Raw genomic sequence first — 27,294 nt, forward strand, 5'->3', positions numbered from 1 at the left:
CCTCCTTCTCTCCCTTCTTTCCCTGCTCTCCTTTTCCCTCCCCTGCTCCCCTTTACTCTCCTCCTTTTTCACGCATTTGGATGGACTACCCTTTGTCTGTTCTTAAATTTTCATTTTAGCTTTCTATGTGTTTAGAAGTTATTGTACATATATTCTTTTAATAGTTACTCTAGCTATTTTAATTTTATGCTATTTCTCCCAAAAATTAGGCATTATGATCACTATTTTAAATTGTTGATATGTTTTTAGATTTACCCTTTGAGAGAAGGCATTATTGAGTCTAAATCTGTTTTACATGACCTTTGCTTTACCATCTCCCAGTGTTGTTTCCTTAGGAACATACTTATTTAAGATAAATGTGGAACATTGGCTCTGTTCAATATTGTTTACTGTGATAACAACTCCTGATTTGGACTAAGAGAACTGCTAATTAACATACCGACCTGGGAGCTCATCTGATTACAAATATATGAAAATCTCTTGAAGAAAATATAATCTTAGCTTCCTTGGATGGTTCCCTCTTAACTGAGTGTGTATACCTTATAGGGACTTGAAAAATATGTTCACAGGTAATTAGAAGATGTTGTCCCCTTCATGTATGAAGCTTCCTCATATCAGAGTAGCCCGCATGCATTTGTGAGATCTCATTTCTTACAACTCAGTTGAGCATATTTTCATAGAATCAGGAAAGCAATAGCTAGGCTGCTGCAAGAACATCTATTGAAGATGTATTTGATGCTATCATGTTAACATGCTGTTCTCACTGCTGTATCTTTCTTAGTAAACCTGGTGGCAGTTCAGATTATTTCCTGTGTGAAAGTTAGTCTGAACCCAAACCACTGCTGGTCATTCCAAGTGGGCACTGCAGTTCATATATTTATCAATAGTTTTGGTCATCCCTTCTTGAAGCTCAGATGTTATTAAGATAGTATTTCCTTGTACTTCATCTGCTGTTATAGCCTCTGGGAAAAACACAGTGCAGTGTTACCTTACAAAGAGGGAGCATAATGTATTTGTAATGGATATATAATGAAAGAGGAGGTGGAGAAACGACCCCTTTCACCTGGGTGCGGTGAGCACTGCAAGAGACATGTAAAGTTAAAGGTGGTGAGGGATTCAAAAGTATTGTGATTGCCACCTCTCCAGCTTGGTCGACTCATGCAGTAGGAGTGGTCATCTTAAATAGGTTAATAGGAAAGCCAGAAAACAAGGGATATTTACCCTTGATGCCCTTTGAAACCCGGAGTGGGCTCATAGGTGGAGGCAGGAAGCAGAGACCTACTAGACAAGGTTGTCCATTGGCAACATATAGAAACTTAGGAGAGCGGAAATGGTGGCATGGTGTGGTTAGGAGGGAGAGACACGCAGAAGTTCCCAGCAGCTCACCATAAGCTGGCTTGTGAGGAGGAGTCCTGAGGAATATCAGATTAATTGCAGGAAAAAAAAAATACACACACACACACACACACACAGAGTTTTAAAGTGTGAGTAAATTCATAATCTTCACATCATCTCCCACTTATATTGTCTGCTTCTATGAGTAATTGCCTTTAAAATGAAAATAGAAATTTGGCTTTTTGTTTTACCATTAGAGACAGGATCTCACTATGTTGACCAGGCTAGCCTTGAACTCCTGGCCTAAGTGAACGTCTCATCTCGGCCTACGAAAGTGCTGTGATTACAGGCATGAGGCACCACACCTGGCTGAAAATAGAAATTTGTAAAGAAACAATATATATAGAAGGAGTCATTTAAAAGCCAGGCATTCATAATTCTCAATGTTTATTTTGATGATTTAGTGTGTAATGAACTGTAAAAGTAGTACATTTAAGTATAGCTCAAAGTACAGATATTAGAATCATCCTATATTGGAAGAAAAAAATATACATATATATAATATGTGTATATTTTTTTGATCATAAAGTAAGGAAAACACTTTTAAGACCCAGTATTTAAAACAAGTGAAGCTAAAATTCTCATTACTGATGTGTCAACATGCATGTGGATAAATAAAATCTTAGATAAATGCTTTCTACATTAAAGAACAATACCCTTTGTAATAGTAAAGATTATTCTTCAGAAATACTGATGCTTCATATCATATTCTATTTAAAATATTGGTAGAATAGTGAAGTTTCATTAATTCAGTATTTACTAAATTAGATATTATGAATATCACTGGCTCAGCATAGCATAAACATTAGGCTACCTAATGAGAAACCTGTTTGCCATGAAATTGAGTAGCAAAAATGTCTTCAGATGAGTGTTAATCTGTGTAAGGAAAAGTCACTTTCAAGGATTCTGATACATTTATGCAAGTATTAAGAGCTAATAACAAATAACATATGATGTAATAACAATTACATACGATATAATAACATACAATGTAGTAACAAATAATTATATATGATGTAATATGATGTAATAACAAATAACATACTATGTAATAACAAATAATTATATACGATGTCCTATGCTTTTCCCTTTCCTCATCCTCATAATTGTTTTTGTGAGTATAATGAGAGGTAGGAAACAACTCAGCAAGAGTTGAAACTATCATAAGAAGGTTTTTGTTTGTTTATTTGTTTGAGACAGGGCCTCACTCTGTCAGCCAGGCAGGAGGGCCGTGGCATGACTGCAACCTCAAGCTCCTGGGCTCAGGTGATCCTCCACTTCAGCCTCCTGAATAACTGGGACTACAGGTGTGTACCACCATGCCTGGCTAGCTTCTAAAAAATAATTTGTAGAAGTAGGATCCTACTATGTTGCCCAGGCTGGTCTCAAACTCTGGGGCTTAAGCAATCCTCCCACCTTGGCATCCCAAAATGTTAGGATTATAGGCATGAGCCACTGTACCCAGCCATACTTTCTTATTCTCTCTTTCTCTGCCTCCCACCCTCCTTCCCTCTGTCTATCCCTCTATCTTGGCAGAACAGGGTAGAAGTGATGCCATTAGGCAAGGGAAAATATTTACATAAAATCTAAAGAAAACTTGTGTTTATCTCCTTAAAAGTTTAAGCTTCAGAATGTATGTATTTGTTTGACTTTGTTCACTTTTATGGAAGCCAAAAATGGAAACTGTCTTGCTATGAGAAAATAAGCAATCACTTGGAGATAATTTTTTATTTCTTATTTTATATGAACATTCCTACTTTCATCTAATTTTTTTTGAATATTCATTTTGAGGGCCTAAAACTTTAAACAGTTTGTTCCTAATTACCATTGCTGCATAACAGATTACCCCAAAACTTTGTAGCTTAATGTGCAGCAGTCATTTAATTATATCTCAGAGTATCTGTGCATCAGTAATTCAAGAAATATTCAGCTGGGCAGTTCCAACCCAGAAGCTGACATGGTTACAGGTAGGCAGTAGCTGGAGCTGGGACAGCTAAAGACAAGCTAGGCATCTCTATGTCTTCGCCCAGCTGGTCTCAGCTATGTGGTCTCTCCATACAGGCTAATGTGGGCTTTCTCACTGCTTGGTGGCCTTAGGAGAATCTGATAGTTGATACAGTGGATCAAGGGTCCAAGCCAGAGTGTTTCAGCTTATATCTGTTTCATCACCTTTAATGATCTAGCCTCAGAAAGACATTTACTGCCACTTTCACCACATTCTGTTGGTTAAAAGCAACTTGCTAATTCACCCAGAATAAAAAGGAGAGGAATTAGACTACCTTTTAGAATTGAAGGTTCTAGAAGAGACTGGGGGATAAGAGGGACAAGACATCTTTAGAATATACTGTTCGCTACATAATTTTTAAGTAAATCAGATACATAATTTGTATGCAACATTTTTATGTAGTGAACATAATTTAACTCAAGATTTCTTTTAGTGCCACTAAAGCATTTTCTCAAGAAAATGTGGAAACTGTCTAGATTAGCCTGTAATAGAGCTGCAACATAAAATGGAAAATAGATCAGGGGTTACACATAGTTTTATAAGCATGTGAGATTTATTAAAGAGATATTTCTTCACAACTGAGATTTTAAAAATGAAAAAAATATGACCTATTCTATTATGAAAACCATTATTTAAGCCAAAATGACAATTTCATGATGACTGTCCTCACAAACCTTTTCTCTGGGTGTATTTGTCACTAGAGCACAGACTGGTGCAGTTCTTTAGATGAATTTGGTAAGAATTAAAAAAAAATAGTGACCGATGTCTCCAAATGCAACCCCTCTAAAGCAAGAAGATAAACACAACCCTTGGAACTTAACAAAATCATGTGTTTGTTAGGATTGATGGGGTGTTAAACAAAGTGTTTAAGGTGGTTCTTATTATGCCTTGCATTCCATTATGTAGCTATTATGGGCCGTGGAATTCAATGATATTCAAAAGCAGACAAAGTATAGGCATAAATTATTTAAATGGGCATACCACTCCCACATTTTTAATGAAAGCAAGAATAAAAGCAAAATTTAATAATATATATTTATTTATGATGGGTATTTATCATTACTTTATAATGGGTAAATAATGAATAGACATCATTTACCCATAATAAAGTAAAACTTAATAATATTTATATCTAACATTATTTAATAATTTAATATTTATTTATGATGGGTATTTTATGATGGGTAAATATTTATTCATCATAAAGTAAAAGGGTATTTTGCATTTGTCAACCTTAATTTAGTATTTCATCACACAGGGCAACAAAGTTGCATTTATATGTCCTAGATTTTATTACATGATGACTGCAATAGACTTTGAACTGATTATTTTATAAAGTTTTAGGTGTGGGGCATTCATTAGCATACATTCTCAACTCATAGAACCAGCTGTAAATGTGATTTTTGGTCCCAGTGCTTTCTCAGTGAATTTCTTTTCCTGGAGCTACCCTATAATCTTCATGCAAACACACTTCTAAATCTTTTAATTGTGAAGAAATCTGTGGTTTGTGGTTGTTTACTCTGTATATGACATCTTAGACATTTAGACCACAAACATCTAGAAGTTAGGAAGTCAGAGGTGGGGTATGGATTCTGGAGGTATCCGTGGTTCCAAGTGAGATACGAATTTGGCAGTCATCACCTACAGTGGTGGGACATAGCCAGTTTAGGGAAGGGATCAAGTGGTACCAAGAAGTACAGGATTTTGCATGAGCTGTTATCACATAAAGTTATCCTTATTTTTGGGGGAGTTAGAATTAGGTTATTTGTGAGTGAGTGAGGTTATTTGTCTTAATGGCTTGCATGTGCATACGTGTGTATACATGTGTTTAACTTTGTCAGCAATAACTGATGACTTTTGATGTGCATGGTTTGGGGGTAGGTATAAACAGGAAAATTTTGACAGATGTGGGAGATAAAACCACCCGCATTAGAACAGTTCTACATTCAGGAAACTCTTATTTTATTTTATTTTTTTAAACAAAATCTTGCTTTGTTACCCATTGTTACCCAGGCTGAAGCACAGTGGTGCTGCTCAGCCCACAGCAAAATTCACCTCCCGGGCACAAATGATTCTTGTGCCTCAGCCTCCCGAGTCGCTGGGGTTACAGGCATGTGCCACCACACCTGGCTAAATTTTTTTGTAGTTTTTAGAAGAGTTAGATTTTCACCATGTTGGCCAGGCTAGTCTCTAACTCCTGACCTCAGGTCATCCTCCTGCCTCTTCCTCCCAAAGTGCAAGACCCAAGTGTTGGTAGCATAAGCTACCAACCACACCTGACCAGGAAATTCTTTTTTTTTTTTTTTTTCTTGAGACGGAGTCTTGCTCTGTAGCCCAGGCTAGAGTACAGTAGCACAATCTTGGCTCACTGCAACCTCTGCCTCCCGGGTTCAAGAGATTCTCCTGCCTCAGCCTCCCAAGTAGCTGGGATTACAGGAACCCACCACTGCACCTGCCTAATTTTTGTATTTTTAGTAGAGACAAGATTTCACCATCTTGGCCAGGCTGGTCTCGAACTCCTGACCTTGTGATCCACCCACCTTGGCCTCCCAAATCTTTGCCTCAGTTGCCTTGTATATAAAATGGGAATAACAATAGTGCTTGTTTGTGAAGGTGTCATGGAATTAATTGAGTTAATGTTGCTGGAATAGCAGACGTTGACATATGTAATCAGTAAATATTAACTATGGTGATTGTTACTGTTATTATTTGTAGTAGCAGTATTTCAGCCGTTTAATTCTTCCATGGTCCTTTCTATTCTTCCTCCTATGCTTTAGACTTTCTAAGTAGCTCAGGTCTTCACAAGTTTGTCTGACTGGGCATGGATCTCTGCAGGGCAGAGTAAACTGACTTGGCATTTTACTTGACTTTCCAACATTCATGTTTACCACTGTACCCATTTTGCTTAGAACCTTTCCTGGCATGATAAGTATTTATCAAGGAATATTATTTTATGATGTCTATTCTGGAGGCTAGATTATTAAGAAAATTAGTATGTCCTAAGCTTACATAGGGCAAGAATAGGGGACTGGAAGTGTAGAAGAAAATTCTTACACTGTGAGTGGACCAATATACAGATTCATGAGTTAAGCAAGAAACACACAGCTCAATGTTTTAGATAACACTTAGGGTTCATTTAATCCCATTCCTTACCCAACTAGAGGCATTTCTTTTATAACGTGCATTTATTCAGCCAGTCATTAATACGTATTGAGAATCTGTTCTGTGTCAAGCCTATGTTAGGCACTGAAGATACTTGGTAAGTAAAGCAGATTTGGACCATGCCCTCATGGAGCTTACAGTGAAATGGGTGCAACCAATGTTAATCAAATAATCATGCACTTATGTGATAGGCACTGTGAAGGAAGCACCTACAGAAAAATTAGAATAAATTGCAGGGAGAATGAGTATAGGTTGCAGGGGAGAGGGAGTAGTTATAGTGATCAGAGAGAAAATTAGCTGAGATTGAAGATTAAATAGGAGTTAACTAGTTGGAAAAAGAAATGTGAATTCTAAGCAAAAGGAGAAAGTGTGATGATGTATTTGAAGAACTAAAGAAGGCCATCATGGCTGGAGCCAAGAGAGAGAGAGGAACAGGAGTCAGAAATGATGTCAGAGAGGTAAATATAGGTAAGAACTAATTCCATTCCATCCAACGCATTTATCCTGTTTTCCACTCTTGAAAATATAAATGCTCCTTGATTTAAGATGAGGTTGCATCCCTATAAACCCATCTTCAGTTGAAAGTATTATAAGTTGAAAATGCATTTAATACACCTAACCTACTGAGCATCATAGCTTAGCCTAGGCTACCTTGAAAGTGCTCAGAACACTTTTATTAGCCTACAGTTGGGTAAAATCATCTGATGACACAGTCCACTGTGGAGTGTGGGTCATTTACTCTTCTGATCACATGGTTGACTGTATGCTGTGGCTCACTGCTGTTGCCCAGCCTCATGAGAGAGTATCATGCTGCATGTTACTAGCCCAGGAAAAGATCAGATGTCAAAATGTGAAGTGTGGCTTTTATTGAATGCAATTCACTTTTAAACCATCATAAAGTCTAAATATTGTATTAACAAGCAAAACCATTGTAAGTTGGGGACTGTCTACACAATGGATTGAAGAGAGGGTAAGAGAAGTTTGTAGGAGATTATTAGGAGAGTTGCTTTTCAATAGTGTTTCTGTGTTCTTCTAAAGCATCTAGGGGTCTTGTTAAAAGTGCAAATTCTGATTTAGTACGTCAGATATGGAGGCTGATAATCTGCCTTTCTAACGAGCCCTCAATGATGCTGATGATTCTTGTCCTGAGATCTCACTCTGAGCAGTGAGTACCTAGATTAAACTATAGTAATGGTGGTGGAAATGGAAAAGGACGGATTCAAGACAGATAAAAGAACAAAAGCAAAAGAGCATAGTGAAGAAGATGAGAGGCAAGGTGAAAAGAGGAGATACCAAGAATGGTGTCTGTGTTTCGGGTTTATGTAGCTGGTTGTGGATAGTGCTACTTACTCTAGAATGTTTGGGGAGTTTTAACATATTCTGTTTGTGTATGAACAAGGAGGCTAGTAGTAGGGTAGAATTCTTTAGAAAGTGGAAAAGGTTTGAAGTTGCTACCAGGGCGTATTGAAGAGAACATGGATTAAGAACATGTAGAACGTTTACTATGAAATTTTGAAGGCTGGGGATTGGAGACTAGAAATCATAGTGTTATCAGTGGGAGAAAGAATAATTTTCTCAAACAAAATGTAGCAATCCAGAGTAGAGAATGTAATAGTTGGATTTGTCTAAGATTTGAATTTTTCTGGGAATCTTGACCAAAGACAGTGTATCAATAGAGTTATCCATGTTGATGAGTGTCATGTCGGACTCCTATTGACTTCAGCAGGGATGGCATCATGTTTGAGATGCCAAAGAAGGGACCCAAAGCCAGCAAACAAAACATAGAGTTTATCAAGGGGAGTTACATATGTGGCACTCCAGTGGCAGTAGGCTGATGAAGAGAACTGCTACCACTTGTAAAACAACAACAACAAAAACTTGCAGTTTATATAGCATTTTCACAGTAGGCTGAACAGAACTGCTACCACTCATTAAAAAAAAAAAAAAGACATGCAGTTTATATAGCATTTTTGCAGTAGGGAACAGAACTGCTACCACTTGTAAAAGGTGCAATTTATATAGCATTTTCACTTAGCATCGTCCCCCTAGCAACCTCTAACTGGCAACCTTCATTTAACCCAAAATGAAGGGCCTTGATCCCATGGGATGGACCAGGGTTCGACGTTCCTGATAAATAAGGAATGAATCTCTGGGTTGGCCACTCCCGGATTCTTTAGCTTGGATTCTGAACACACATTCTTTTTATACCATAGAGTAATTCTCAGCATATGCTTAAGTTAAACTCTTGCTGTCAGGTACATCTACCATACATTCCACACCCCAGCATAACCTCGAATGGGCCTCACAGACTTGTCATGTCATTCTTCCACTATTTCCCTGGGGCCAGGTACATACAGAAGAGCATTTCAGTCAGACACTGCAGCAGCAATACAAACTACAACAGCAGAAAAAAAAAAAAAACATATATAGTAACAGTCATAGAAAGTTTTGCCAAGTGTTGGGGAATTGATTAAACCACATGGGTTTGTGGGTGGTGATAAAGATGGTGAACCCAACACCAACATCTTAGAAACAAATGTTTGCTAAGTCTTTGGAAACCAGAGACAAGGAAGGATGGAAGAAGATATGGCCTGTTAACATAAACTGTGTTTACAGATATGGAGTGAGAACTAGTGGTCCTAAGGTGGAATTGAGGAGCAAGGAAGACAGGAATCCACTCCTAGCCCAGAGATGAGTGGTACTCGTTAAGAGGGACCCAGTAGAGCAATGCCTTCAGAGATCTAGGTTTCATTTAGAGCAGGAAGTCAAGGAAGACTTTAGGGCAGAGATGGAGGATAGTGGGGAATTTTTTGTTTTATCTTCTATGGAATGAGAATTCTGGAACAAAAAAATAGAAATATTTGTGAATGAGATACTCTGTGGGTTTAGGCCAGGGGGAGAATTGGGCAGAGCAGCATAGGAATGAGAATGCGGGAAGGAATAGATAGCAGGATGTGCTTCTGTGTGGAGGTGACCAAGTGTTAGGTAACTGCAAGTATTCTAAGGAATTGGCATCAAGGATTGTCTGGTGGACACAGAGGAATAGTCTGGTTTTATAAAAATACTGTACTCAAAAATGCCTGGAGGGATTGTACCATATGTTAATCCCAGCCAGCTGAGTGGGCAGGCCATGGTATTAGTTAATTCCTAAGATTCTAAGTAGGTGTTACAAATTGACAACAGATCCTGGTGGAGAAGAAACTTTAGCCCCTTCAGAGTACCTTTGGCCCTGGCATCTGCTCATTAGTCAATAACTCTGCCAACCACATGGCTGCTCAAGCTGGAAATCTCACAATCACCTGTACCTCCATTCTACCTTCTTCATTTCTTTCTATTCTGTCTTCACATTCTCACTTGATTCACTGTTATGGTGTCTTAGGAGGCCTTTGTTCTTTAGCCTAATCTCCCAAAGGTGTTTCCTTTTGTTACCCTCCAAAGTGAAAAGCACTATTTTTTTTTTTATTATCAAAGCCATACATGTTTCTTGTAAAACCAACTCAGATGTAGTGGAACCATATTATATGCACTTTCTTTAAATTTATTTTCTAACAATAGATTATGGAACTCTTTCTCTCAATAAATATTTATATCATTTTTAAAGCCAGCAGTATTCCATTATAGGGATTTGTTATGATTTATTATCCAATTCCATATAACTGAATTTGGTTTATATTTATTCGTTATGATATATAACAATGTAATGAACATTTTTATACTAATGACTTTTATAAAACAAAAATCTGATCATGTTACATAGTTTCTTGCTCGAAATTCATCAGTGGCTCTCTTAACCTGTGACTTTTGGGATTAAATTTTATCACTTAGCATGACAGAAAAGATCATTTATCATCTGACTTGGTCTGTTTCCAGCCTGATTTCTCAGTACACCTCCACACCTGCTACTCTGGTCAGGAGCTCTGCTTAAGTGCCCCATTAATACCTCCATCATGAGGCATTATCAATGTGTGTTTACATCTTCCCAGCTACACTGTAAACTCTTTAAGAGACTATCTATTTTGTCTCTGAGAATAGTTACATGAGGGCACTCAGTATTTGTTTGGTTGCAAGAAAGACAATAAATACATGCACACATATGTATTTTTTTCCTTATTTCTCATTCTCCCTCCCTGGAGGTATTTTAATAAGTTCTTTTTTGTTATAGTTCTTTTTTGTTCTTTTTTGTTTTCTTATAATCTTCAATTTACTCATTCTTTAGTTCATTCCATTTAACAAAAGCAGATTGACCTGCTATATGCCAGACACTGTTATACGTATGGGAAAGTAGTGAACAAAACCTCCTGGACCTGACATTTTAATGAGGAGACAGACAAAATATAAGGTAAATATATGACATGTATACTATGTTAAAGAGTGATGAGTACTAAGGAAAGAAAATACAGTAAGGAAGAAGGTTTTGAAGTTTGTGTATGTTCAAAGAGTGAGGTTGATAGTTTAGATAGGCTGGGAAGGCAAGCTTGTTTCCTTAAGGGTGGAAGCTAGTCATGCAGTTTCTGGGGAAGTACATTCTAAGCTGAGAAAAGAGTAAGTGCTATGATCTTGAGGCAGGTGCATGTCAGATAAGTTGGAGGAGGAGGAAAGAGGCTAGTGTTGCTGCTTCAGAGAAAACTTGAGGGAGAGTAGATGAAGTAAGAGTGGAGATAGCAAGCCAGATGGCTATAGCATTGTCAGAACTTTGGCCTTTGCCCTGGCTAAAGAGAAGAGCCAAGGTTATAATAGAGTGCAGTGGTGTGACCTGGGCTTACTGTAACTGCTGCCTCCTGGGTTCAAGCAATTCTGCCTTAGCTTCCTGAGTAGCTGGGACTATAGGCCCGCACCACCACACCCTGCTAATTTATTATTTTTAGTGGAGACGGGATTTCACCATGTTAGCCAGGATGGTCTCGATCTCCTGACCTCATGATCCACCTGCCTCATGATCCCAGCCTCCCAAAGTGCTGGGATTACAGGTGTGAGCCACTGTTCCCGGCCATGACTTTCTTTTTAACAGAATATTCCTGGCTATTGTATTGAAAAGAGGCTGAAGGTGGCCAATTACGTGGCTATTACAATCATTCAGGCAGAAGTTTTATCAGGATGGTAGCAGTGAGAGTGACAGTGAATGACTGAATTGTGGATTTCTTTTGAAGATGTTTGTTTATGATACAGACATGGGATGTGAGAGGAAGAGCAGAATCACAGATAACACCAAGATTCTCCATCCCTCAAAACAAAAAAACAATAAAAATTCTATTTACCCAGAAATTACTTATTTTTGCCCCATTAGCCTAATTTTGGACTCATACTTAACCCATCTTAACTATATTTAATGGAAATTGTCCCATACATAACTCTATTTTTGAATACTTTTGTTTCTGATTATGTGGTGTCACTATAACCTAAGGAGACTAGTTTGTGTATTTGTGTCTTAATGAAGAACCAGTTTCATTATTCAATAAGCAACTCATGTACAGTACCCAAATCTAGTTTTGATATTTGTCATAAAATATCTTGGACCATGGTGCTCTAGTAATAAAATTTTCCTGAATTTTGTAACTGCATTTGTTTAGCACCTGGATCACTTTTCAATAAATGAGTCCAGATGACTCTAAATGAATTTATAGATAAAGCAAGCCTGCCTTTTACTCACAAATTTTCTAGTGACTATATTAATAATATTAATAGCTATAAATTGAAATGAAGCACTTACAATAATAGGATTGTTTTCTATTTTGATTAAATTATTTTAAAGTCATAGAATCGCAAGTCTTAAAATACAGAGTAATATTAATAGATTTGAACTAGCATGTATTTTTAAATAATTTGGATATGATTTATTTAGAAATACAATGATCAAAAATCATCTTAATTCAAGGACTGTCACTTTTAAAAAATGAAAATGTGAAAAGTCTCTTGAAGCAGCAATCTGGTCTCTTTGGGCACCGCTAGATACAATGGGTATTTGTCTCCTTTCACTCACATATCTTAACTAAGGTTTCATCTCTGGGAGTCTAAGGATGGAACAAACAGTTGATACTTGGATGGGGGCCTGTTCCTTTCTGTGGGATACCTTTATATGTGGAATAGCTAGAGATGTGCCTATTTTCTAGGTATGATAGAATGGCTACCTTCTGTTTTTCCAGTGGCTTTTCAAATTTTGCCTTTAAACCCTGAGGAGTCATTTAGGCAGGACTGTGACTATCAACTGTACAAGTTAAGTGAGTCTTTTATGAGGTTCAGTAGTGAATTGCTTATAAAATATACTCAAAACATTGTTGAGATGCTAGTTACTGAATTGAAATGTTCAAGGTACCCAGCAAAGGCACCTGAGATGGCAGAAATCTCAGGCATGACTAACAAGTGCCAGGCATTTCTGAGAAACAATATGCATGCCATTCAGTTCTCTAAAATCTTTGAAAAAGGGTAAAACTAAAAAATGAAAACAACTTATATGTAGAAAATAATATTGACATTTAAAACTAATGATTAAAAGTGTGATCTGGCATTTCCAGTGACTTTGGACAATGTCTGGGTCAACTTAGGTGAGTTTCTTAATATCATTTTTGCTTTCTTTATACTGTATATTAAATGTAAATAATAATCGTTTCTACTACACAGGATTGTTGTGAAGATAAATAGTTTATTGTCAAAAAAAAAAAAAACCTAGTGGGACAGTTTCTAGCACACTATAAATTCTCAATAGTCATTAGTTACTATTGTCTAAGAATACGGTGGAACTCTTGAGCTTACATATAAATTACCTCTTAAGAATAAAGTGTAGAAAGTGATAAATATGATAAGCATAGAAAGAAAATAGTTCCAGGGAATCCTTACCCTGGCTATCTTTAGTGGGTTGTTTTGTATTCATCATTGGGTAGTATTCTTGCTAGAAGCCAGGTAGGGAGGATTTCTAACCTGCATGTGAGACTTTCAAAGTGTATTACGTATAAAATTTTCTATAAATATTAATAAAATATTAGAAAATTAATAGAGGTGGTTGGTATTGTAACCATTTTTAAGTCCGAAAAAATAAACAGGATACAGATGATACCAATAAGCTTTATTGTAAAAATAGCACTCATGATTTACTCTGAAAATTGGGACACATTGTCTCTGCTTTGTCATTTCCACCATTCTTCAAACTGAATTTATTCAGCATCCCACAAAGATGAATCATGTCTTTCTCTGCTATAGCGCTGTACTCTCTACCATCATCTCTGAGCATCTCCAGGTTCTGTAGGCAGAGATGTACAACGTGAAGATCAAAAGATGACATTAAAGAAAGCAACATTTGCATAAGGCCAGGGAGTCCCTGGCACATGGCATATTGAAGTGGTAGTTTGAATTTGAGAATAAGATTTTAAAACCTAGGGTGAATAAATATGGTATACTCAGGCATTGGAAAATTTCGGTGGAAAGGGTTCCATATCATACAAGTAATGGAATGCAGATCCAGTGGAATAAATGTGACCTGTGAGGACACAGTCAGCAATTTGTTCATAATGCAAGGGTACATTTTGGAGTTATGGGCTGCAGAACTTGAGGAGTGAGTACAAACAGAGAAGGATCATTCAAGACAGATTCCATCCATTCCATTCAGGGAAAGTACTTTGGATAATGTGCTTTTTGGAGGCTTTTATGATGAAAATGGTAACTTTTTTTTTTCTCAATGGCATTTATGAGCAACCCTTTCTTCCTCATTTATTTTGTAAGTTACTTTTCACTGCCACTTATTGAATTTCCCTATTCCTACACCATTTTTTGTATTTATCTACTCACAAATGTATGCTATCAACCACTAACAGAGAATATATCATATGAAAGTATAAATGAACCCTTAGGGAAATTACACAAGAAACCTCCCTGCTCAAGAGGGTCAGGTTTGTCATGTGGCTATATAAATGGTTTGTCATGTGTCTGTATAAATGGCAACATACTGTTTCTAGCCACACCTCCTACATATATTCTGCATCTTTTGTTGAAAGTAGAAATTACTTAGTCATATAAGAAATTATTATTCTTTAATATTTACATATTTAATAATTGTGTAGTCAAAACCCAAAATATATGCTCTGTAACATCCACAATTATGTCTAAAAATGACGTGTCATTAGTGCCAGCAATATTTCAACCAATGACTATGTTAAATCATTGTTCCTAAAGTGCAAAACAGAAATACTAGAGCCCTTTGAGGATTTCTGCTTGAGTGTTTATTCCAGCTTATGAGTGTATGTTTGAGAAACGTGTTATTTAAATTTTCTCCTCAGGAGAGAAGGGAATGGGAAATTATTGTTTAATGGAGTGAGTTTCAGCTTGAGAAATGGAGTGAGTTTCAACTTGAGAAAATGAAAAAGTTCTGGAGGTGAATGGTGGTGATGATTGTATAACAATATGAATATACTTAATGCCATTGCACTGTGCATTTAGAAATAGTTAAAATGGTACATTTTATGTATGTGTATTTTACCACAAGTTTTTAAATTGTCTCCTCCAAATCTAAAGAGCTTTCCAGCATATTTACAACATTATTTGATAATATCATTTTCCTTGAAATGACTTTAAATCCAATATAAATATGCAAGTAAAAAATGTATTAACATAAAACATTTGTCAAACTTCAATAGTGAAATTATTTAAATAAACTGGTCTTGGTATTGAGAAGAAAAACACTAAACATTAGTTAGCAGTGATCAGAAGATGATCTCTTGATTTTATTCTTAACCTCATGACCTTGTAGTTTAATGTAATGGTTCCTAGCTTGACTGCTAAGTTTAGAGATGACTTTTTATTGACTTTAGTCAAAGAAGGAGATTATTCGATAAAAACCATAAACACTAAACTTCTGATATCTGGAAGTTGTATTAGATTGAATTTCAGGTATTATGTGCAGAATAAAGTGCTTTTATTATGATCACTTCTCTTTTCAACTCTATATATTTCTAGTTTAATGGCATAATAATAGTATGACTGGGATTTACTAGCCAGAGTTATAAATATGTAACATTCATTTCAAGGTAATATATTACACAGTTCTTTTATGAAGAAGTAGTTGCCCTTGATTTAAAAATGGATATTTGATTTGAATAAATGGTGCTGGAATTTATGTGATACTCTAAGTTATTCTGCCCTTTCAGATGCTGAAATGCTTTTTTGAAATGTCAGAGTTGGATAAATAATAATTGCCTTCTAGAACCTTCAGTATATATTATGGTTATTTTAAAACCCAATTTCAAACCTTTGTTATAGAAATAATTTTTACCATAGCTATTGCTTTAACCGTGGAAGATAGCTGTGTATTCTAATATCAAACTATGTTTTCTTATTAGAGAACTCACTGAAAACTATCTTTTATATATGTAGATGGTTATCTGGTTAGCATGTTCTTGTACAATTCCCATATTTACAGATTTTGTTTCCACTTACCAAAAAAGGAAAAGAACACATCCATTCTTTCGATTAGGATCATCTTAAAACAGATAGGGATCAGATAGCACAGGTAGGGATCTTCCATTTTTTTTTTTTTTTAATCCACTGTAAATTTATTATGCATTAGGAAGCTTAACCTAAAAACCAATAGCATCGTAAAAAGATATCTTATCTCTGTTCATAACAGAACAGGTTTCAAAATATATTTTCTTTTACATGTATTCAGTCAGTACACAATCCTTTATAAAAGTTGTATATATTTTTTTCTGTCAATACCTTCATTACATTTATAAATACAAGATTTACACAGCACCCCATCGAAAAAAATTAAAACCCTTTACAAATATCTACATATATTTCATACCTATAAAACTTTCAAAGGAGTGCTGTTAAAGGTGGGCCCTAGTTAATGGTCCATTTACTGGTGCAGCAAAATACATATAAATCTGTAAAGTTTTCTTAATCCATAAAACATCTCAAAAATTAGCAAGACACTTATCGTGAAACTCAGCTTCATAAAACCATATTTTAGAAAGGAACTTAGCATATTCCCATGCGATTCAAAAGTCAGACAATTAGATTGAAATAAAGATGAATTGAAAACAAATACACATTACAGAGCAGTTAAGGCAGGAGTGTGATGGATGAGAAAAACTTTGAGAAGTAGGACTGGAAGACATGGGAAGAAGTAATAATGACTCATAATAATGCCTGAGTCTGAACGTGGATATAAACTTCACTTGTATCCAGTTACTAACTCTCATCTTCATTTAGGAATTTCCAAATTGTTAAAAACTTTCTTAGAAGCAGCCTACAATTCCTATGTTGCCACTAGAATGCTTGAGTGTTTTTTTTCTTCTGTAAAATCACCTTGGACCTAACCAGGACACGAGGTTAAGGAATCTGAGTTGTGAGTTTTACATGATTTAAGTGTGCAATAAAAATTTCTTTCGGCCGGGTGCGGTGGCTCAAGCCTGTAATCCCAGCACTTTGGGAGGCCGAGGCGGGTGGATCACGAGGTCAAGAGATCGAGACCATCCTGGTCAACATGGTGAAACCCCATCTCTACTAATACAAAAAATTAGCTGGGCATGGTGGTGCGTGCCTGTAATCCCAGCTACTCAGGAGGCTGAGGCAGGAGAATTGCCTGAACCCAGGAGGCGGAGGTTGCGGTGAGCCAAGATCGCGCCATTGCACTCCAGCCTGGGTAACAAGAGCAAAACTCTGTCTCAAAAAAAAAAAAAAAAAAAATTTCTTTCATCTAGTAAAGGTATTATTATTCAATATTATTCATGTCCAGAAGTGTGTGTGTGTGTGTGTGTATGTATGTGTATATATATATATATATATATATATATATATATATATATATGAGTTTCATTCTAGACAAGAATAGGAAGTAGAGAGAATAAAAGGAGACTAGGTTTTTATTTGACCTTTGAACAAAGACAATAGATCCCTGATACTGAGTGACTCTTAAGAGTGGCCACTTGTAAACACATATGGGCTTGATTCAGAGAAACAGAAAGGTAGAAATTAAGAAGGAATTCTTTACCTGAAATCTTGCCAGAGATGGCAGACTCATCATAGTTCTGCACCTTTGGCTGAAAAGGGCATAGAAAGATTGCTGTCACTCTAACTCCACAGTCATTACAGGAAAGCCATCCTTTCTACCAGAGAGATGACTTTTTCTATTTGAGTTTTACCTTGAGGGTTGCACATTATTTGCAGGGAAGTATTTCAAATCTTACCTTATTCTAACGTACAAACCGGGGGGGAAAAAAAAGAATGTAAGAGGGAAAAACAAAACAAACAAAAAATCTGGAGGAGGAAGAGCAGAATATGGACATGGTATTTAATCACACTTGGCCCTGAAGGATGCCGCTGGCGTCTCCCATCAAGCACCATGAAGTCACCAGGTGGTGTGGCTTCCTCCATGGTTCTCAGAGATGGCATATGCAGAATCCCACTTTCTGCCAAGTTTACAGCTCGGTGCACTGATTCCCAGGCTCCTCAAATGAGAGTTCCCAGATGCTGCTGTCTTGCAGCAGTGGCTCAATGTCCTCATCACTGCCCCGTTCTGGGGTGTTGGTCAGGCTGCCACTGTTACTGCGTTTTTGAACTCCACTGGCTTTACTGTACTCAGGAATGAATAAGGCAACCAGAAAAGACATAAGAACGATACATGCCCCAAATAAAAATGGCAGGCCTGGGATGACAGCTCCCTGCAGGGGAACATTGTTAGAATTCAATTTTGGGCCCAACTCAGTCAGTTCCACATGGAACATGTAGAATATGAAGCCATACAGTGCTGGCCCCAGGCCATTGCATAGTCCTCTTATTCCAATTATGATCCCCTGGGCAACTCCTTGCTGATCTGACTCTGCATTCTGAGAGACGAGGGCACTGATGGCCGGAAACGTGATGCTAGACATGGCGGCCACAGTCCCTGCTGCCCACATCATCCAGGCCTGCGATCCAAAACCGTACCAGGCTAACTGGAGCATCTGGAAGCCTAAGCCAAGGAGGACAGTATTCTTATTTCCTAATGATCTCATCAAGATGCTAAGAAAGACTGTATGAGCCACAATAGACAGAATTCCTACCATAGCTATGAATGCTGCAATTTTAACAGATCCAAAACCTATGACCTGCCTGAGATAAAGAAAAAAACTTGAATACTGTCCAGCTTCAGGAAGGTATGAAAGAAACACGGTGATGCAGATTAGTAACACAGTAGAATCTTTTCCAACTTTCTTCAATGACGCAAAAAGATCTGCTTGTTTCCAAGAAATCTGAGCTCCCCAAGAAACTGGTCTCATTTTCTCAGGCAGAGATTCTGGAACAGCCACTAAGATGAAGCAGATGTCCAGAAGAGCCACCACTGTGGCCACCAGCACAACGAGGCTGTCTCCGTAACTGGCAGAAAGATATGCTCCAATGGCTGGGCTGCTGACGAGACTAGCCGCAAAGGTGGCTGAGACCCATCCATAAGCTGTACTTCACCCGTGCTCCTGAGTGACATCAGCTACATAGGCAAATATAACAGAGAACGTGACCGAGAAGACTCCAGACACAGAAATCATCGCAAAATACCACCATGGGCTGATCCTCATCAGTGGGATTGGGAAGCAGGTAAAGAATACAGTGCCGAGGAGAAAGGGCTTCCTCCCCCACACATCAGACAGGGCACCTATGAGTGGGGCACTCAAAAAAGAGAGCAGGCCCTTTACACCTTGAATGAGACCATTCATGAGGAATGTGTGTTGAAGAAATGTTTCATGTAGAACAGTCAACATTGGAGTTGTCAACAGGCCCCACGCAAAGAATTCAAGGAAGATGACAATAGCAGCATGGTACACACTTGGTCGGCCAAAGCCTTATGGCCAGCTGCTGCCAGTGGCCTGCGAGCCCGCGCGCTTCTCCGGCATGGCTCCCTCTTCGGGCTCCGACGCCGCCTTCTCCTCTGGCTCCGGCGGCGGCTCCACGCTCATGCCGCGGCCATGCCCGCGCCAGCCCGGGGCGCTCTGGGACGACGGCGACGCCGCAGAGGCGGCGGCGGTGCCCGAGCCCTCATGGGCTCTGTGGCCTGCGGCGGCCTGTGGGTCAGGCGGCGGCGCCAGCGGCGGCGCCCGGGATCTTCTATTTTAATCTCCATTTGGACTGTGGAGAAAGCCAAAAGGCTTAGCTTACTGTAGTAGTCCATTCTCACACTGCTGTAAGAACTGCCTGAGACTGTGTAATTTATAAAGCAAAGAGGTTTAATTGACTCACAGTTCAGCGTGTCTGGGTAGGCCTCAGGAAACTTACAATTATGGTGGAAGGCAAAGGGGAAGCAAGGCACCTTCTTTGCAAGGCAACAGGAAGGAGAAGTGTATGACAGCACAGGAAAAACTACCATTTATAAAACCATCAGATCTCATGAGAAGTCACTCACTATCATGAGAACAGTAATGGGGAGACAGCCCCTATAATCTAATCACTTCTGAACATCAGGCTCCTCCCTTAATAGCTGGGGAATACAATTCAAGATAGGATTTGGGTGGGAACACAAAGCTAAACTATATCTCTCACAGTCATAGTGAGCTGGACATGGGCAGTGGACTGAGTATGAATTTTACTCTACAAAATCAGCTGTCCAAAGCAAAAAACACACATAGGCTTACTTTCATAAGCAAAATTAAATCAGACTTCAAGGGGATGAGGGCACTTAATCCTAGTTAACTGGAGGCTCCCACACCCTGAAGGTCTCTGGAAAATACCAACGTCTTACACTGAGAGAAACTAGGGAATGGGAATGTTATTTTGGTATTTGATTATCACTGGTCCTTCCTGTGACCCTTCTGTCTGTGGCTGTGCCAAGCTTCGGCATTGTTGTTTGACTATCGTTGCCCCTTTCCTACTTTCCGGGGCTGAATTAAGAATGGTAGAGGGTCCCAGCATTGAGAATATTATAATTAAAATAAGAGTCATACTAAGCTTTCCGAATCCAGTATATCAATGTTGAGTTCTGTTGGATTTCAGGTGGTGATGTGTAATACATATGTAGATATGAAAATAGCTTCTTTCTATAGTTTTTTAAATGCAAAGTTCTTGAAAAGTTTGTTAAAACCAAACCTGGATTTGTGTGTACTCTAAGCACATGCTTAAGCTACCTGTTAGGTGGGCCAGTGCTGCTCATAGGCGTATTGAAAGTAGCCAAGGGGCTACTGTGCACGGGAGTATCACTAAATGACTGTGAATGATTTCTTCTCCTTTGGAGACATTTTCCTAGCCACTTCATTAGGATATATTGTTTTACTTGCGCTTTCAAAACAATTATCAGTATAGCCATTAGAACTGGTCAGATTTTCTCACTACCAGTCCTTCTCCAGAAGAGTAGAAAGTAGTTGGCCAGAATCTTGGGTGAGGTTGGAGGTGAGTCAAAATGCGCCCAAATTTGTCTAGGATAGTCCTAGTTGGTACCTAGTATCCCAATATAATTTATTTTCTTGTTAAACAGATTTAGTGAAATATAATTTACATGACATACAATTCAGTGGTTTTTAGTATATTTGCAGATACATGCAACCATAACCACCGTAACTTTTAGAATATTATCATAACCTCAAAAAGAAACCCTGTACCTTTTAGCTACTACCTGCTTATCCCCCTGTCTACATTTCCCACAATACCTTCAGTGCTAAGGAATCACTCATCTCCTTTCTGTTTCTATAAATTTTCCTATTCTGGACTTTCATATAAATAGATTAATAGTGTCTGGTCTTTTGTGACTGACTTCTTTCACTTAGCATAAGGTTTATAAGGCCTAGCCATGTTGTGGCATGTGTCCACACACCATTCCTTTTTATGGCTGAATAATATTCCATTGCATACATATACCACATTTTATTTATTCACTTGTCTGTTGGTTGATATTTGGGTTGTTTCTACATTTTGGCTGTTATGGATAACGCTGCTGTAAACAACTGTGTACAAGCTTTTGTGTGTTTCTATGGCTATATCATTTTGCATTCACAGTAGCATGCATGAGGATTTCAATTCTCTATGTTCTCATGAATACTTATTATTTGACTTACTAATTGTGGCCATCTTAGTTGGTGTAAAGTTCCATTGTGGTTTTGACTTCCGTTTCCCTGATGACTAATCACGTCAAGCATTTTTAAAATGTGCTTATTGGCCTTTTATATATCTTCCTTGGGGAAATATCTATTTAAATCTGTCTCCCATTTTCTAATTGTACTTTTTTTATTCTTGAGTTATAATAAATATATAATATCTTTATTCTAGATATGTTTCTTTCAGTTATATAATTTAAAAATATTTTTTCCCATTCTGTGAATTGTCTTTTCACTTTCTTGATGGTGTCATTTGAGGCACAAAATTGTTTAGTTTTGATGAAGTCCAGTTTATCTATTTCTTTATTTTGTTGCTCATATTTTTAGTATCATATCTAAAAATCCTTTACCAAATTCGAACACTCATGAAAATGTACCCTTATGTTTTCTTATAATAGTCTTGTAGTTTTAGTTCTTACATTTAGGTTTTTGATCCATTTTGAGTTAATTTTTAAATATGATTTAAGTAGGTATAATTATTAGTAGCATTTCTTCCTACTACCTAAAATGTCCCTGGTTGTGTGATAAATTATATGGTCACCCTAATTAGCAGTACCGTCAATGAAGTACAGTAAAACTCCCTGATCTATGACAGTATCATAACTGTAGTTGTAATCTCAAGGGCATCATATTCTAACACAGTTTACCAACCCAAATTCACCACATATAAGTATGACACTAAGGAAATATAGAGAAAACCATTTTTATAAGATAGATAGAATGCATCAGAGGGTAAGAAGAGAAACCGAAGCTCACAGATGTCTTCTTTTTTTATTGTTATTGTTGAGATGGAGTCTTACTCTGTCACCCAGGCTGGAGTGCAGTGGTGCGATCTCAGCTCCCTGCAACTTCCACCTCCCAGGTTCAAGAGATTCTCCTGCCTCAGCCTCTAGAGTAGCTGGGACTGCAGGCCCACACCATCACACCAACTAATTTTTGTATTTTTTAGTAGAGACAGGGTTTTGCTGTGTTGGCCAGGCTGGTCTTGAACTCCTGACCTCAAATGATCTGCCCACCTTGACCTCCCAAAGTGCTGGGATTAAAAGCATGAGCCACTTTGCCCTGCCCAGATGTCTTCTTTCAAAAGCCTGCAACTATATTTTAAAGCCTCAAAATCCAATCCCTTTTCATTCCTAGAATATTATATTCAATTTCTGCTGTTGAAACAGCGTGGCTGTACGTCAACACGCTCAGTAGGGTGTCTATTAACTTCAAAATGTCAGTTTATAGGCAATTTTGTATTTTCTCTTAACTAATTTAAGTATATTTTACAATTGGATTTCATAATTTGCTGGAATTAGTGACTAATAGTTACACAGCTAGCTAAGTTTAGTGATAGAAATCCACAGTGAAAAAAAAAGTGTTAATGCAGCTAAGCTGAGGGCTATTCCAAATTCTACATGTGTCATCTCTCTACCAGTTCTAAGGATATCAGTTTCATTGTCCTAACTGTATAACTCTATTGAATGAATTACAGTATTGAAGATATACATGATAAACAATCTACATGGCTATGAATTGGTTATCAGGTTAATTTAGTTATGAGTTAACAATGATATGTGGTAAACTCCTGTTTAGAATTTAATAACAATAATAAATTTAAATCTTTAAGAAATGTTTCCCCATTTCTAACATGTAGTCAAAAACAAAGTTCTATATTTGAAGATAAATGAGTCTATTAATTATATATTAGTATTTTCAGGTTTCATATACAGTTGGCACAATTTCATATACAATTGGCACAAACGTACTTTTGATGACATTGTTCTGACTGTAAGAAAAAAATGTGTTTTTATTTTTGACTCTGCAAACTTGAGTTATTTAAAGATTTAGTCTAGAGCAGAATTCTTTTTCTGTCTTTTTGTATAAGATCCAAAGATTAATATTACAATCAGATAAACACCTGATTATTTCACATTTGCTTGACTTTGTCCCCTGGGTCTGAAGGAGATGGAGGGACCAAATGTCTAATTTACCAAGACAGGAAGTTATTGCTTTCTTGACTCTGTCAATCTGTTTGTAACTGTGATTATTTCACAAAAAGTATTTTGAATGAGGTTACATGTTTATAAGTTTCAGGAACAGCTCCGTGGGGCAGAAAACAAATGCAAAAAAAAAACAAAAACACAGTCAGTGAAACTCTGGATTGTTTTTATTAGTTATCAAGCTCTGAGAACTTCGAAATAAGTGTTTTTAAGTTATTCTTTAAACATTTTATGTGTCAGAATAATTTCTTATTGCATTATTCTCTCCATTTTTATATTGGGTCGATTTATTTGGCCCTATCAGACAGCCAGTAAGGAATAGAAGATCATAATTCATATTTCCCTATTCATGCATGTAGAGAATAGTGTTGCAGATATTGAGACATGGTGGCCATGTTTCTGCCTCCTTCTCCCTGCAGTCATTCAGCATCCTCCCTGATACTAAAAGAGTGTGACTCACAAAAGGAACATATGTGGTGGGTTGGATGAGGATTGCTAACATAAGTGAGCCTCTCTTCTTTAAGTGAGTGTGCATTATCCTGCTAGTTGGTAGAAACAAGGTTAGGAACCATTTCTCCTGGGATAGTCTAATAAATGTAGACCAAATGGTATACTTCTGATCTCTTAGAAAAATATGAAAAAATTGTGCCCAACTATAAGTGTTCTAAGTCAGTGCTTCTCAAACTTAAAAAGGCAAGCTCTGATTTAACAGTTCTTGAGTGAAGTCCAAGACTGTATTTTCTAACAAGCTTCCAGGAGATGGACACTGCTGGTGCAGGGACCACATCAAATAGCTGGGGTCTATGAGGTCCCCCAGGTTGCAGTGGGCTGGCCCCTCAGGGTACTGGAGTTGGATGATGAAATGACAGGGCCTGTCCCAAGAGGAGGCAAGTACTTGCTCCTGTGAACAGAATAGTCTAGGAGGAAGCTCCAGCAAGCACTAAGGGAGAGGCGCTAATCATGGAGGAGTAATGAATCCGGATCCCTGCGAAAACTTCACCAATGAGAGCAGACTTGTTTTAATTGAGAGAAGATCAATGTCTCAGAAGGTTGCTAATATTTGGAGAGGTGGATGAGAAACATTATTTACACAATGGCATGAAAGACAACTTTAGCAACCAGCTTCTGAGTGAAATAGAGGAAATTGGCATATCAAAGTGCAGTAATACATGTGAAAGCACTGTGTGAATGTAAAGTGCTACTCAAATATAGGTCATTTATCATTAATCTAATAGCCTTGGGCGAATCAACTGACATGGGGTCATGGGGTTGGGGGGGTCACAGCAAGATTATCTATAAGGGATACTGAGGAAAGAAGGGATTGAAGCAGTAATGAACAGCCAGTTTTAAAGTCCATGTAGAGAAAGGAGGAGAGAGAAGGATGCGTGTGGTGACAAGATATTTTGCTTGGGGAAGAACTGGAGCCAGGGAGCTATGAGAGACCTTAAATGTCTCTTGCGCCAGATCCTTCACTTTATATATGAGCAAACTGAGGTCCAGGAAAGCTAAATTATGTGTACAAAGTGACTCAGCAAGCAGGGAGCAGAACAGTGACCCCTTTAGCATTTGGAGATACCAGAATGATGAGTCACCAGAGGCCAGGAGTAGAAGGGTAAGAAGGGGATGTGGTGAGTGCATATACAAATAGAATTAGAGAGAAGGAATAAGATGTAGTGTTATGATAGTACAATAAGGTGACTACGGTTAACAATAATTTATTGCATATTTCAAAATAACTAAAAGAGTGGAATTGGAATGTTCCTATCACAAAGAAACAATGAATGCTTGAGGTGATGGATACCCAAGTTAGCCTGATTTGATCATTACATGTTGTATGCTTGTATTGAAACATCACATGTACCCCATAAGTATGTACAACTATTATGTATTCATAATTTTTTAAATATTTAAAAAATAAACTTTAAAATAAATTTTAAAAACAAGTATCCAGTTAAATTTGAATTTCAGATAAACAAAAATAATTTTTAGTTTAAATATGTCAAATGAATACCTCTCATAAGGTCCAATATATATGATATAATGAAAAATTATTGTTTTTGCTCTGAAATTCACATTTAGTTGGACATTCGGTATTTTATCTGGCAACACTAGACTCATTGAAACTTCATCACTTTTTAGTAAGCAGAGATATGAGATGAGGAAAATAAATTCCTTGAGCTGCTATTCACTTTGTATTTAGGATGCAAGCTTCATCAGGATGTGAGTTTCTGTGTGTGTTTGTTCTCAGAATTTCCCCAGATCTAGATCACTCATAATGAGAGAATGAAATGGTAATGATAACAATGGTAAAAACATTGTGGCATACAGGATGCTTAACATAATGAAGAACAAAACTGGCATTTAGGTATTTGTTCATAAAGATATTCTCTGTGGCTTATATTTCATTTTTTAGCAGAGCAGATCTAGAGCAAATTTCTCAGCAATGTTCACTGTAACATAAACGATTAAAAGGATAAGATTTTGAAAATGAACTTTTGAGCGATATTAGGGTTTGAAAGTTCTGGATGACTAGTTTATTAGAATTACAAGATTAATTCTTAGGACTTTAATTGATTAATAACTTAGAGATTTAAGATGTGGCATGTAGCACAAATTGATGTGATTTGGAATGTATTTCCAAAAAGGAAAAACACCTCAGAACTCATTTTTCACCACAGGGAAACATGACAGAGGTGCTGATTTCTGGAGCCTTCCCCACACCTCCCTGCCAGCAAGATAGGTGCAGGTGGAGTTGATCAGAGTCATCTTCACCTTCCTCTAGATCTAAGTCAGTGCTCAGGAAACAGAGTTCACCCAGATTCAAGCACCTTTGATAAAACCACAATCTTGTAAGAATTCTTAAACTGAGACTTGTGGCAGAAAAGGATTTGATGAAGTGCAAGAGTAACAATTACAACTCATTTGTTAAGGATGTACAGTAAGCAAGAATGATTTCATTTAATTTCATAAGAATCTTGTGCAGAAGGTGTGATCCCATCTTTCAGATGAGAAAATCTAGGCATAGAAAAATGAAGTGACTTGACATAGTAAGTGATGAAAGTGGAATTTGAACCTAAATTTTTTTCTATTGTACAACACTGCACATCAACTCATTCTTAGAATAATATAGTCCTGCAGAATACTGCCTTATTTTTCAAAAATCAGCAGTTGAACATAATTACAACTGACCCTTGAACAGCATGATTTTTAACTGCACAGTCCACTTACACATGGCTTTTTCCAACCAAATGCAGATCAAAATATAGTATTAATGGGATACAAAACCTGCATATGAGGAGGACCAACTTTCCTTATACACAGCTTCTGCAGGGCCAACTGTGAGACTTGAGTATGTGCAGATGCTGATGGTCCTGGAACCAATCCCTACTTATACTAAGGGACTAATGTACAAGTAGATCATGTTACCATGAAGCTAACTCTGAAATCACATGAAGATAATAAGCATTTTTAACCCACAAGAGTGCAGGAGAAGAGAAGGCAAGCTTATTGGTCTACATGAGCATGGCAGTGAAGCTCTAAGCAATGCATATATCATCAGTCCAGTGTCTCAGCTCTCTCTCTTCCCCGCACCCTGTCATCTCTAGGAAGCAATGCTTCTCACTGTGCCATTATCATCTTGCCTGGGTCTATCAGTTGGTGCCTGGGCAGGCAGCAGATGGTATATTCAAGTAGAGTAATTAAAGAT

The 27,294-nt window shown here is 37.5% G+C and overlaps 2 protein-coding genes across 4 annotated transcripts in view; one reads left to right on the forward strand and one right to left on the reverse strand.

Moving 5' to 3' along the window:
- The window catches only part of ZNF385B (zinc finger protein 385B), a 401,366-nt gene that overhangs the window by 131,073 nt on the left and 242,999 nt on the right, over positions 1 to 27,294 (forward strand). The gene's annotated exons all lie outside the window — the stretch shown is intronic.
- Positions 17,938 to 19,479, reverse strand: LOC105730341 (hippocampus abundant transcript-like protein 1). The gene is given in 1 exon segment (XM_012471455.2): positions 17,938 to 19,479. A coding segment is annotated over 1 exon segment (1,512 nt). The 3' UTR covers positions 17,938 to 17,967.

The sequence above is a fragment of the Aotus nancymaae genome, unplaced genomic scaffold (assembly GCF_030222135.1).
Source record: "Aotus nancymaae isolate 86718 unplaced genomic scaffold, 86718_ANA_hifiasm-v0.15.2.pri h1tg000008l, whole genome shotgun sequence".
Classification (NCBI taxonomy): domain Eukaryota; kingdom Metazoa; phylum Chordata; class Mammalia; order Primates; family Aotidae; genus Aotus; species Aotus nancymaae.